Below are 14,501 nucleotides of genomic sequence, written 5' to 3'. Positions count from 1 at the left end.
GTTATAATTTCTCTGCAAATCAGCTGCCTGATCGAACCAGAGCAAGGTATCAAAAAAATCCAGCCTGTGATGTAAACGTATGTGTCGGTGCCGCAACAAACAAAGCAAAACCAAATACAATGAAAAGAACAAGGACCTGGCCTTCATCCCAATCTCGCTCCGAGTTTCTGTCCTGCTTTGTAGAGACCGTCCAGAGCTACCGTCTCACAAACATTGACTCAGCAGCAGCGGGCACACGAGATGATAACTTAATGACACAAATTTAGCACCGTTGCTGGTTTCCTTTTTTGTACGAGCGCATTTTCAAAAATGGTGCATATTTTTGTTCTATTATAATCCCTTCCTTTTTTTTCCGGCAGCACTGCCAAATCTGCTTTGAAAAAATAAGAGGGGATGGAAGTTTTGTTTAAAAAATGAGCTAAAATGGTTCACGTGGTAAAGACTCTGTCGACCTCAACATAAAACAAAGAACTTATATGATCTGTAATGTCAATCTTTTCTGAACTAAGCTGAAACTGCAGGGTGACACATTCAGTAGCAGGTTGCATTGAAAAAGCCTTTTCACACAGTAAACAAATCCCCTTAATCATTTAGTATGACCTCGTGCCCTTTTTCAAAGATTTTCTGGTGCGTAGGATTTTACCTAATGATTATTTTTATTAACATTCAATCTTTTTTTCAGTTAATTGATTAAATGCTCGTGTTTTTCAGACCTCAGTGTGAGCCACAAATTCAAAGTCATTCAATTTAGTGTCAACAAAAGGCAAATCAGAAAACTGTCACATTGAAAAGATGCTTTTACATTTTTTTCTTCAGTAAAATGACTTTAAAGAAACTATTTGCTCTCAAAGCAGATGCTTTACTTTTAATGCTAATGGAGTAATCAGTGAATTCAGCTCTCCAATACAAAGGCGGTTTCAGGGCAATGCATCTTAATGAAAGTGTTTAAACTACAAGCTCATCTCGAGTTTCCTGAGCTGTCAATACTTGGTCTTAAATGTAACAGATTTCTGTGTGTGAGGGTGTTTGGTTTTCCTGATCGATCACAGTGGACTAGCTATATCTAACTTTAAGTCGATAATGTGTAGCCATGCAGAGGAGCTGGCGAAGCAGGGTTTAAGAGCAAAGCAAAGCACAAAAACCAAACTACAGTGCCGTTGGTGCATACAGTCAGCATTGTTTCTTTTACTTTGTCTTCTTCTATTGTATTACTCCTCCTTAGTTCTAGCACACAGCTTGAAAACAGCTCAACAACAATGCTAGCCCCGCCCGGGAAGCTAAATGGCTAATTGTTCATCCTTCCACGGTTCACTGGACCAGTTTAGAAACCACTTTCCCGTGTCACAATACCAGACAAATCTGGTAAATCGATGAAGTGGACAGACTCGAAGCTTTGGGTTAAGCCAAAAACTTCAGGTCTTTCTCAAATGTTTAAGGTCTAAGTATTTTAGAATTTTGATGGAGCGTGAAACCAGCGCTCTTTCTGAGGTCTGAGAGCGGAATCAAACATTAAATGTGAAAAATATGTAGCATCTGGTGCGGACGAGAAAAGCTGTTTGATGCAAGTTGTGTTGTGGTTTAAAAAGCTTTTGTTTGCTTCTGTTCCATTTATGTCTGACATGCTGCCAGCGTGCCGGCAGATCTCTGACCGAGGGACTTGCCGCCCACTCTAATACTCTGCTGCTGATATCACTTGCAGAAAATAATTCTAACTTTTTCCCCCTAAAAACTTTGAATGTTCAGTAAATCTCAACCTGTTTGCCAGGAGTGGTCCCTGTATGCAGGCCTCACCTCCACAAACCTCCACTCTGTCACTACTTAAATGTTAAAGAACTGTAAAATGATTAGTTAGTAAGCCAGAGCTGACTAACGACGTCTGCACGTTCAACCCGCAGCCTTTGTCACAACACACACACACTCTCATACACACTTACACACAGAAAAGCCATCCTCAGGCGTGGGCTGAGCTGGGCCGACAGTAATTATAGCCATGCTGTTTTGAGAGGGGTAGAAAAACAACAGAAAGGCAGCAGTGGCACTCTCAACCATGGCCTTGAGCTCTACAACCACTGCTCCAAAATGGTGGCCTGAAGGGAGTAAAGGAGTCCAGGGCATTGTTAGGGTGGTTAATTGCTGTTGAGATTAGCAGTCTTGAGAGTGACACACATATTTATGTGACATCCATTTAGCCGTGACTCCAGACAATCAGGAATGTGCTGGGTGTCTGCAGTGGCTGGAGACATTTAGTATCGCTGATGAACTGACGCTGAGCTCTGGCCGAAAGAAGAGAAAAAAAAGAGCTAGCCAAGGATAAAAAAGGGTAAGAGCGTAATATGACACCGCCATGTCACAAACGCCTAGAAGTTCTATTAATAAACTTTTTGTTGTTATGATTTTGGTCTCCTTTTGTTTGTCGATGTCTGACTGACAGTGTGCCAATGAGGCATGCACGCCCCTGCTGCCATTACTAATTTCGTTTGTGCACATAAGGCATGTAGCACATTAGCGTTTCCCTTACCATCACAGTGGCTGCCTCCCTAACGAGACCCTCATCTTTCCAACAAAGCAAAGGGGAAAAAAACTAATTTTAAAAACAAAACATTGTGTGCTTTTTGCCTAATTTATGCTCACTTATTTCATTTTAGCTCACTGTTGGTGTGTGTGTACCGTGTTTTTCTTTCATTTAGGGTTGCACTAGTTTCTCTTGCGTGACAGAAATACACTCCAGAAGTTGTTGTTGAGAAGTTGTTAAGAAGATTGATCTGTTACCCCTACCACCCCCCCCACCCCCCCCAAAAAAAAAAAAAATTTTCATATCTGGATATGAAGAGATGGAAAAAAAAACTTGCGAGCTGCCTGCTTCCTCAATTGAATGCTTACAATTTTTCTCTTGTGAAGAAAATAACAAACAGAGACTGCATTATTGGTTATCTACAAACTCTATGTAAGAACCCAGACAAGCGTATCAATATTCTCAACTTCATTAAGATTTAAGTGTGTGTCATTTAAGCCTAAAACTTCACATCTGTTTCCACTACTCATGTGGCAATCAGTACTATTAAAAAAGAAAAACAGTGTAAATGTCACAGACCCAGCTCTGGAGGACTCGGGGTCCGTGAGCAGTGTGGACTGTTGTTGTTGTTATTATTATTACTATCATAATTATTATTATTTGGTGTATGGGTGTGCACTGTTTCGCTGTCTGGGGTTTTGTTCCACGTGTCTATGTATAGGGAGGTGTGTGTGTGTGTGTATGTGTGTGCGTGGTTGTGGCTGTAACCAGGAGGCTACAGGCACCGTCAGGCCTGTGGATGACGGGCCACGCCCGAGGAGGATGCCACACACCTGCAGCAGATCAGCGTCGGCGGAGGGAGCTACTTAATGGTGTGGCATCATTGCGTGAGACTCCACGTTAGTCTTCAGCTCAGTTAAGTTAGTGTGTGTATGCCCGCAGTTGTGAAGTGTCCTGACGGCTGCTTCTGTTGTTTCCCCAGGAGACGTGTGGAGCGCCAGACAGCAGCCAGCACGGGGAGTGCTGAGACACGGGAGCCGAGAGCACAAAGACACGGACTTTTCAGAGAAGACACGACATGGGAGTGAAGGGAGAGCATGTGGATTTATTGTCTGTTTTCGCACTGTAAATAAACACACTGTTTGCAGTGAAGAGTCCTGCATTTTAGGTCCTATTTTCCTCATCCCCACGGTCTGCCATGCAGCCCATGACAGAAAACTCTGGTACACTGATACTAAAAACCAAAACCAGACTGTGAGTTTATAAAGGAAGGTTACATCAAAACAGGAACTCCTTGTTCACTTTTAATAGAAAAGTCTGGAAAATGCTGCCGAATAAGATATCTTGAAAATTCTCTTCTCGAGGCATGCTCCTTAAAAGCAGCTATAGTTCAACAAATCTCCTCACCAGACAGAATTTAACAAATACAACCAAGAGAAGCCACGTAAGCTGATGAAAGCACACTGACACAAACATAAGAGCTTTGTTTAATTTAGTCAAATTGATTAAGAGGGTGTGGATTGCGATTTCTCAGCACCTTTTAGCAGCAGGGCGTAGTTCTAATCTGAAAACATATTGTGTAAAATTTGGCGGTTAAGGTTTCCAATTTTTTGTCAAGGATGCAACAGAGAAACTAAGACAGGTCAATTGTGAAATGTATAGACATAATCAATGTTCAGGCTAATAAGAATTAGATCTGCAAGGCAGAACACATACAGGTAACCGCTCGGGCCGGTAGCCACCAATCACAATTACTTAACCTGTAAAGCAAACTGGCTGAGGTAAACCTCACCGGCAAATATTTTTTCCCTGCCTTTGGAGGAATGCTTTTAAGTAAAGGAAGCATCTGAGGTGACTGTCATGAAAAGATTCTTAAGACTGTTTTCGGCATAGAAAACACAGGTCACAGGAGGAAAGAGGACGGCAGCAGGATAAAGGTGATGCTAGCAGTACAGGACTTAACAGCTCGACCATTTTATTCACATTTACGACCAAACAACAGACACACGCACACTGTGTTCAGCAGAACATGTTCGAATATAAAGTATAGCCAGATTCAGCCTGCCCAGGTTCAGTTTTTCTGAACAAAAACACTGATAACACACCAACAGTGAAGATGATGCTGTTACAGTTTAACATCACAGCTGAGATAGTGAAGGCATGTAGGGAGAAAGTAAAGCAGTCCTATATCACATCACCTTATGACAGGACAGGAGCTTCCCGAGGTAACACATGTCTAAGCTTTTTACAAGTTTACTTCCACATCTATACAGTTAACTTAAGAAATATGTGATATAAATGAAGCAAACTCAACAAACCAAAACACTGCACATTAAGCTGACTGTGCGACTGTAATGTCAGGAATAGCATTTTATCTACTCAGCTGCCTTCTGCAAACCCAAATCACTCAAAGATTAAATCAAAGCTATCACCTGATCTGTGTTAATGACACGGGTGGTTGTCATAGTTAGTGTGCTTCATTGTACAGCGACATGTTTTTTTTTTCTTGCATTTAGGTCATGGGGTTGCTCATCTGGCATTCATTAGTTTGTTTATTCACTTTGCACCGAGTCAATCGCAGTTCTCTTCGGGTGTTTTCATCCATCCATTTCTGCTCTACTTTCACAAAAATTTCCATACAAAGTCAATTTTCTTCCAATTTCATTTTCAAATCTGTTTTCTCTGAAAATCCAAGGTTATGGCATTTGATACTATTTGCAAAAAAAAAAAGACAATGACTTTCACAGTGAGAACAGAGATATACCACAAAGGTTCCAGATTGGATTTATTTTAAATATCTAAATCTTAGCTCACCAAAACACTTTAGGTGGAAAATCTCCTTTTTCACGATTTGTTTCTCATATTGTCCTTTGAAAGCAGTGACAATTGTTTGACCTCAAATCGCAGGAAATAATCAGGAAGTTGTTGGAAGTAACCATTTCCTATCTCACTTCCCCTGATAGTGGTTGGGCCTTTGGTAAACCATAGAATAGAATAGAATAGAATAGAATAGAATAGAATAGAATAGAATAGAATAGCCTTTATTGTCATTGTACAGAGCACAACGAAATTGGAGTGCCACTCCCTTGGTGCAAGATAAATAATAAATATAAATGTAAAATATAAAAAGTACAATAGATAACATCATGTGTGTTTTCTCTTCTCATCCCAGGCGTTATTGAAAGTTGACATGAGTGGCACAAAAAGTGAGTGATACACAGCAGCAAATCTCAGCGACTGTTTCCCTGACCTTTAAGTTCATCCCCTGGGTCCATGGCATCCAAGCTTGCCAAAGCATCACCTATAGTATATCTTTCAGTTGTTAGCAATGAGCTTCTAGCTTCAGAAGAAGAAAAGGGCTGGAACTGTTCAATACAATTTCAATAATGAGAATTCACCTGGGCGTATCGCTCTTCATTGGGGTTTAACAACTGGGATGAAGGGTAAAAACAGTCATGCATAGGTAGCCATATTATATTAGCTGTCAGTCAGCTGTTGCTTCCACCGTCTGGTGGCAAATTTTGTTAAGCCTCAATTCTACTTTCTGCATCCACGAGTCCACTCAGGTCCAAGTGATGTGCATTTCATCATCAGACGGTGAGTGCAGGGGTTCATGTGTACATTCATGTGCCTGCCTGTTTTTTGTGACTGTGCAGACTTGTCCATGGAGAATTTACATTACAATGCACCAACTATGCATGTGCCCCAGGCAGCAGACTTCAAGCGGACTTCAAAGAATTACAACAGGAATCGCTACTTGGCCAGCGGGTCTCCAGCTGTCCGTGTCCGCAACGGAGTATAATCAAGGCATAAGATGCCATTATCATAGATTGAAGTTTAAGCGTGATGACCATAAATCTCATATATATTAATTTTTTGACTTCAAATGATTATAAAAACAAAATCATAAGGTTAAAAGTTTTTCCCTTCATTTTCACTACAAAGCTCTCTGTTTTTCATGTGTCATAAATCTCGTTCATTTCTTTACACCAGTGTACTTTCTTTAAAGGTTTCAACTTGTTTAGTGTAGCTGATGACTCAAAGGCAGTCTTTGGTCAACAAGAGCAGTAAAACTCACAAAGCTTCTGTCGGTCACCCCGTGGAAGGATTTTTAAGGGCTGCCTGCAAGCTGCCTTTTTCTCCAGCGCGCTCTTTCATGCGGTCAGCTTTTTGCAGCGCGTGATCTCTGGCTGCTGGCTTCAGCTCTCTGTCACACTCCCTGTGCCTACCAAGCAGGCCTCCCAAAGGCATGTGAGAGTCCTGCTCTCCGGGACTCTCTTCCCACCCGTCTGCACTCACACACTTAGTTTGAGGCTAAAACTCCTATGTCCCACACACCCCTCACCTCTTAATCGCATTTATTTTTCGGCTCCCAGTCAGAAAATCTTTGTGTTAACTAATCGAAATTACAACATTAACCAGAAATATCAAGATAGCAGCCTTTCTATCGGTTAGCACACACCGATAATAATCTACTCTAAAATGTCGATGACAACACTAGGGCAATTAAGGAAGTGTTAGAAAGTACCAAGGCTACACAAAGAAAGGCTGCATGGGTACAACAGGAAGTGGAGTAATGAGCATTCAGCAAGATAAGATGGCTATCATAGCAATCTTTACTCCGGCACTCTTTCCTCTGCTTAGACATGTAAATCTTCCTGTGTGTGTGTTTATGAGCATGCAGTGTGTGTTCTGACTACAAGTTCTGCTTGGCTGCCCTTTTCTAACAAATGCATGTTCTGGCATAAGACCCTCGTTCAAAGTCCACTAAGTCAGAGCACAGCAGCAGCATTTCAGAGAAGAGAGAGAGTGATTCACCAGGTAATGAACGCTGCTTACTCTCCCACAGAATAGGTGGGCAACTCGTGTCAACAACCTCTGATGAACTAGCTCACAGTACTGACAAATCCTTTGAGCAGAGAAAATAAAAGTAGACAGCAAGTGGGCTGGCTGTCTCAAGTGCAGTATACGTAGACAAACTATCACGATGCTAGATGTACAACCACGTAATAAACAGCTTGACTGTGTAATACAACCAAGTGGAATTCTACACAAACAACATGTGTGCGCACACGTATGTGTCTCACGTTCTGCTGCGATCTGCGCACTCCAAGCCCACAGTCTTCATCCTGGAAATTCAATTCTTCTTAGCTGCCAAATAAAGCCTGGAGAGCCTGGAACAACTGTGGTCATGTCCGTGGGAGGGATGAGATCTGTGCCACCACACAACTGAGCGCTGGTTCGTCTTTTCAATATTTTAGACCCGCACAGCATTATTTAAATTCACTGATCTCATACTGATTTAGACATAGACAGAAGACATAATTCACAACCAGCTGACTGACACAATTTTCTCCCCATGCAGATCTGCCTCGTTTCTGCTTTCTCTCTTTTTCAATCCTTTCAAAAGTGAGCCTGTGTCAGGCGGTTAAGTTCTTAGCTTTCAGATGTTGGGACTGCAATACTGTCTGCTATAGAGAAGAGCTGGCCTTGCACTTTAATGACAAACTAAAGTCAGGGATTGTCCAAAACAGCAGGACTTGTTTACTTGGCAGAAATAAAGTAGACCTAAGCCTTTCATCCTGAGCTTTGCTGAGCCAGTGTGGGTCTGTGTGAAAAAAGGACAACCAACGCCATACAAGGCGTCAAGTGAGGCCATCATATTTGCTTGAATCCGACAGGGCTGCTTGGAAGCAGCGTAAGGCCTAGCCCATGATAGAAGGCTAGATAGTTAGCTTGGAACACATGCCTATGAAGTTTGGAAACCCACACAAAAAACACAGGCCTTAACGTCTTTTCCTTTCTCCCTCCCCTTTGTAGAGCTTTGTAGATGTGCCAAGACAGGGCCTATGCTTCCAATGCAAGTTTAGAACATGTAATTACAGAGACGTGCATGCATAAATTTAAACATTTTCAAAAACCTGTAATATGCGGTTAGAATGTCATACTGAGTTGATAATATAGAGCGATATCAGGCTATTTTGGATCTTTGTTTAATACCACAGGCATAAATAAATAAAACAGCTCCAGGTTTTCTACAAAGAATGCCCGGTTATTCTAGTCTTTCACTTAAAATTGCACTCTATATGAGTCAAGTCATTTTCACACATGCACTGCAGCTCTGAGCTTTTCTGACATTACTTGGAGCAGTTGCAAGTGAGAATGCAAATGTCCAAATCAGTTAAACCGGACAAAGAAAGGACCTCACATCACAAGCTCCCTAGTGCAATGTCTGGATAATGTATAAATGTATAAATAGTGCAGGTAATTCTCGGGAGAATTCATGGCAACTGAGTGTGCATCACGTGTCCTGCCTCTTGCAGACTCTGACCGGGTGCCACCTCAGCCTAAACCACGGAGGATTTCTAGTAGCAAGAGCACGCCTGATGCAGACAGCCTCCTGTTTCTACATGTGAGAACAAGCAACTCTGAACAATGTCACAAAAATCCGATTCATGTGGGAAAACGGCTTTCCTCTCTAGTACTCAGCTATACTGGGCTCCCTGTTTTCTCATGTTCTCACTGCCCACCTACCGCGCCACTTCCACTGAGTGCTGCCATCTTCAAATACAGAGAGGACCAAGTAAATCAGAGACACAGAGCAGTGATTCAAGGTTTTCCGTGTCCAAACCACTCTGTGTTGAACCTGACGCACAGAGCTCTGGTGTCCCACTGATAAAAGTTTTAACATGCTTTGATATGCATGAACGGGTCTCATCCTTTTGCTTCAGTGTAACCATTTTTTTCTTCTTCAGGAACTCTTCTGACAGTCACAAGAACGAACCACAAAATGATACTGCAAATTATACTGTAAAAAACGTTGTGTCCACAGTGGACTTGGCCATAAGCTTCATAAACACGCTGTAATCCTCGGAGCAGGAAATATTTAGTTCAGATATGTGGGCTAAGAAGACTTTTTTCAACTGCTAAATAAGTGATGCACTGCAAGTTTTACCATGAGCATTTATACAAATCCAGAAACCAAAATATATCGAAGCTTGAATCAAGAAATTATTTCGGGGAAAGTAAAAGGTCATCTTCAGTGAGGAAGAAATAAATAAATAAAACATGCTGCCTTGTTAAAATATATCAAAGGCATAACAGATTTAAAAAAAAAATTCTCTACTGCCTAAAATCTACTATAAAACAGTGTTAGACTTTGTTGCAAGATAAATATTCAGCCTCCCAGCACTTCTATTTCACCGTCCCAGACTTTTTATCAGCGGGTGTAAGCTGATTTCTGTCATGCATGCAGACAAAACACTGACCATATGTTCGTAAGTTATCCTTTTGTTGCATCATTTATTTTTTCATTCTCTTCCTGTGCAGCGGGGAGTGCCCGGCATATTGCTGTGAGGCTTGTTTGGGAGGCACGCTACATGATGAATCCTTATTTGGTCAGAAAACTCACATTGCCACTTCCAACAAAAATACCTCCAGTTTGTTGATGTGGCTACCTTGGGAAACAAGACCACACACGTCAGTGAGGACAAACTGGAGCAACTGCTGCCCTATCCGTTCCTCTTTCAGTCTAATGATCATTAGCATGCAATGATCAATAGCACACTTGTGTGCAGACTAAGCAAGAAAGAAAAAGCATTTTCTCCAAGACATCCAGAAGTAACCATCTCATTACTAAAACTTTACACTGATGTCAGCTGATTAATTTGACATTTTTTAAAGGTAGCATCAACATATTAACACAAACCTAGATCGCACTTTCTGAGTGTTTGAATTCAGAGTCTGATTAATATCCATAAAAATGCAGATTTAGAGAAGAGCCCTGTCTGTACATGAGCTTCACTTTGCACCTATTACAAGTATATTTTGTGCTATTCAACTAAACATAGCCTGCTCGGGCAACTTTAAAAGAGCCCAATGAAATATTAATCATCACACCATTTCCAGAGTGCCATATGAGTACACACTTTAGAGTGTTAGAGTGGAAAAACCCCAGTAGGCTCAACCCACTCCTGTTCTGGGTGAGTGTGTTCACACTGCTCTTCCTTTTCACAAGAAAGGAAACAGGACACCTCACAGAAGCTTGCCACCTTGTCGGCAGTACACCACAGTATGTCTCAAAATCAAAGGATAAGTTAATACTTTGTGTTTGCTACATTTATAGTTGGCCTTTAAAGCAGACGTGTTTAGATGAGGAAAATGCACGTGGCGTTTTAGGCTATTTCCTGTTCATCACTTATCACTCAGGGTCTCCACCGTTTACAGGAAAATCATCTCACTGTAATCCAGGTAAGACAGTGGTGCTGTCTAAATTTTTTACCCTATGAGCTGATGCGCTTGTAGTAGTCTGCTAGCAGCTGTAATTCAGGGTTATAATTTGTTCTGAAACACAATATAAGCTCGTGACTCAACAGCAGGGATCTCCTGCTCTAATAATGCAATCTGTAGTGGCTCGAATTTCTATCCCAGCAAAAGCAATCTTACCTGTCTTGGTGTTAATAGCAAAGAAACCCTGGGGATTCCCGCTGGTGATCTTGTAGGTGAGTTTATCGCTGGCTTTGGCGTCCGGATCGACTGCGTTGATCTGGATGATTGACACATCTTTAGCGGAGTTCTCCATAACAGAGGGGTAGTAGACAGGCTCAGAGGTTTGAGGTGCGTTGTCGTTGACATCCTGCACCTCAATGTAGACCTCCACAAAAGCAGAGAGGGGCACCACACCGCGATCCATCGCGTAGACTGTTAACCAGTAGTGCGATGTTGTCTCACGATCCAGCAGTTCCTGCGTTCGGATAATACCTGCAAAAATAAAAAGACGTAAACTGGTAAGTCTTCATTATGTTGCAGAACATTTTTATATGCAACACATGACCCTGAATCTCACATTACTGTCGGTGCTTTCAGTGATCTCTGAAAGCGATTTGGGGTGATGAACAGAACAGGAGCGTAAACACCAGCTGCCCCTGAACAGCCAAATGTAAGGGCTGATTGAAAGGACTCTCCCTGACACATGTCAGGATGGCATATTTACAACAGTCAGCGCTCTCCTGTTTACATTTCATTGCCATGTGGAGGCTGTAACCTTCAGCTGAGCAAACACAAAAGAGCTTTGAGACACGTATGAGTTATCCATGTTTACAACTGTTAATTGAAGAATGGCAGATCGACAGATTCTGCACTGTGAAAACGCTAACAGTGTATATGCTATGTAGCTAGTTTCGTGACACTGGTTTCATAAACAGTGCAGCTCTTATGTTTTGAACAATGAACTGCTTGACTCAATAAATCCTCATGTGTTTTAATATGTTAACATGCCTGAAACAGAGTGGCAGTGTGAAAGTTCTTGCTGAAAATGCTAGCAGCAACATTTAAATGAGTGAATATACTTCAGAGCTTTTCATCCCCATCTGACTTCACAAGTTCTCAGTATGTACCGTAACAAAGGATAAGTTATTGTGTGAGCCTTTCAGTATGGGCAGGTGTCTCAGTTTGGGGGAGAGGACATGTGCTTGTGACTAAGTGTTAGTTTACTGGTGAAAAGAAATACAGATTATGGACCCTGTTTCCACCTGGCATTAACATATGTCCTGGGTTATCTCAAGTAGTTAGCTGTAAATATGTCAACTCCTTGTGAGATCTGACTTCCTAGGATTATACGCAATTAAACACGTAGCCCACATTATTTCTGTTTGCCAACCCCATATGCCAGAGGCCCACATAGCTGAGCAGACTAACAGAACTGACCTGTTTTCCACAATAACCTCAAATTTAAATCTACACCGACTCAATCTGTTCATATAATTCTCACGACCTGAACAAAATAAAACACACAGGTAGTCTACAGTCATTTAAAAGTGCTTTAAAATGACTTGTGCAATTAATACAATGAATGGTATCCAACTTTTTTTTGCCAGCGGTGGGCACATCAGGGTAGGGAGGTGAGTAGGTGGTCCTAAGTGTGACCCAGGACACATAATGCCCCTGGAAGAATGCGGCCATGCGTGGCCAATAGCACCTCCGAAAGTGGCCTCAGAGACTGGATCTAAATGCATCTTTGACAACACCTGCTTAATACACCAACATATGACCGGACTCTCGAGTGCAACATGACCGCATTTACAAATAATGATTGTGTAACTAATTTTTCCATTTTCTTACTGCTTTTGCTTTCAATTTATTTTCCATTAGTTTTCACCATTAGGTTTTTGTAATGCAGTTCTTTGTGAGCATAATGCATCTTTTTAGATTACTCGCTTATAATCAAACAAATCACTTTACTCCAAACATTGTGAATTCCATTTAATAGCAGACACTTTGGTTAGTCACACAAATCAGGTCAGTGCCTGAATGTAAATGCATCCTGAGGCTACATTGTGATATTTTTTCACCTTTCTGTTCCTTCATCAACATCAAACATTCTTAAGAACCGTAAATCCAAAACAAAGAGCACAGGGAATGAATCACTGCCTGCCAATAATGTTGCAACAGTAAATTATCTGGATATCTTGCACATGTGAACTCCCATTATTATCAACAAGCACCATATTTGAAGGGCAAAAGAATACCAGAATGTTTTTCAAACAATGGAAACCTTTATACCAGCAGCTATTTAAGTCTCTGTATTATTTGCAATAACCTTGATAACGTCAATGAGAATTTATCGTTCTTCTCTGATTCAGTTATATGAAGCTAATAAAAGTGAATCATGGCTGTATCATTATCAGGTTGGTTACTCATTTTGGACTACACTTCCTGGTGGTCCCGATAAGGAGCCTCCATATAATCATAAATGCAAATTTCAAAGGTTGAAACGGTTTGGTCGTTGCCGGTTGCCCATCAAGATGTTGAGGCCAGAGCCTTGATCATTAATCCCCTCCCACATCTCACTAACACCACACTAATGTTGCTTTCTACTGAAAGCCTTCAATGTACACATTATAACTTAAAGTAAACATCATCCAGCGCTATGAAGTAGTTTAAATAGGCTCTCTCTGTGCTGCTGTTGCCTTTCTTCACACACAATGTGCTGGTGAAGTAAGTGTTACTGAGAGCAGACATATTTCTTACCTTGGGTAATATAAGATACCTCCAAATAGAGATAATACCCAAAATGACTTGTCACAAAAACTCTCAAATTTACCATAGGCGGGGAGTTTGGGGGTGTACAGCTAATTTATTCTCACGCCCCGCTTTACTTTAGCTTCCCTGCCTTTTCCTTCTGGGATCCTCTCTTGTCATTAGTCATCATTACAGCTCTCTCAGCTTAAGGCTTGTAATAAGAAGGGGTATTCAGGCAAGGGAAAATAGGTAGCTCCCAAAGCTGAGAATCCAGGCAAAGACAACTTTGGGCAGCAAATCTAGAATGCAAAGTAGATGAGCCCATTGTAGCATATATAATGACTTAAAGCTGACAACACAGAGGAGGGAAACTTTTTGAAAAATTAAACAATACCCTAAAAACAGATGTAAAATGATTATAATAAATTAGTACATAATTTATTAAAATACCATGAATGACTAATTTATAAGAGCACTAAAGCTCAGAAATGTCAATGCACCGCTACTTGAAGAAAACATGCAGGAAATTGCAAATGTTTGCCATAAATAAGAAATGCGAACACTTATGTGAGGCATCCTGAGCAGAAACGCCAAAGCATAGTGGGATGCATGCTTTAGACATCTGCTAAGGACAGTAATAGAAAGGAAAACATTACAAAGCAAATGTTAAAGAGTAAAATGAAAAAGAGGTTGGTGTGAGGAGAGGAGGTGTGGCAGAGGAAAGGTAGTCATGTTTGCACATGCACATGCACATCAAAAGACAAAGCAGCAGAGAAAAGAACAGACAATTGGGAAAGTATGAGCCATCTTTTGTACTTGAGCCAAAGAGATGCCCATGGGTGATTGCCTATCTATACAAGTGGCAGACAAAAAAGTAACAGAGCAATTCCACTTTCACCCGGGTCATACATTTTGCTCCCAGATCTTCACCTTGTAGTTACCAGCAAACACAATCTAACATCATATTTAG

At 41.2% G+C, this 14,501-nt stretch overlaps 1 protein-coding gene across 9 annotated transcripts in view; it reads right to left on the bottom strand.

Moving 5' to 3' along the window:
• fat1a (FAT atypical cadherin 1a) overlaps positions 1-14,501 on the bottom strand; it is a 78,116-nt gene that overhangs the window by 47,141 nt on the left and 16,474 nt on the right. For all 9 annotated transcript variants that reach the window (XR_316730.3, XR_316731.3, XM_005936761.3 and 6 more), the window contains exon 3: positions 10,958-11,272. Coding sequence is in view for 7 of the 9 variants with exons in the window: in XM_005936761.3 (XP_005936823.1) it covers positions 10,958-11,272 (315 nt within the window). In the remaining 2 variants the exon portion in view is untranslated. The remainder of the gene's footprint in view (positions 1-10,957; positions 11,273-14,501) is intronic.

The sequence above is a fragment of the Haplochromis burtoni genome, unplaced genomic scaffold, assembly GCF_018398535.1.
Source record: "Haplochromis burtoni strain Fernald_Lab_line unplaced genomic scaffold, NCSU_Asbu1 Contig_213, whole genome shotgun sequence".
Taxonomy (NCBI): domain Eukaryota; kingdom Metazoa; phylum Chordata; class Actinopteri; order Cichliformes; family Cichlidae; genus Haplochromis; species Haplochromis burtoni.
Note: the sequence above shows the minus strand (reverse complement) of the source record. Positions and strands in the feature narration are given on the sequence as shown.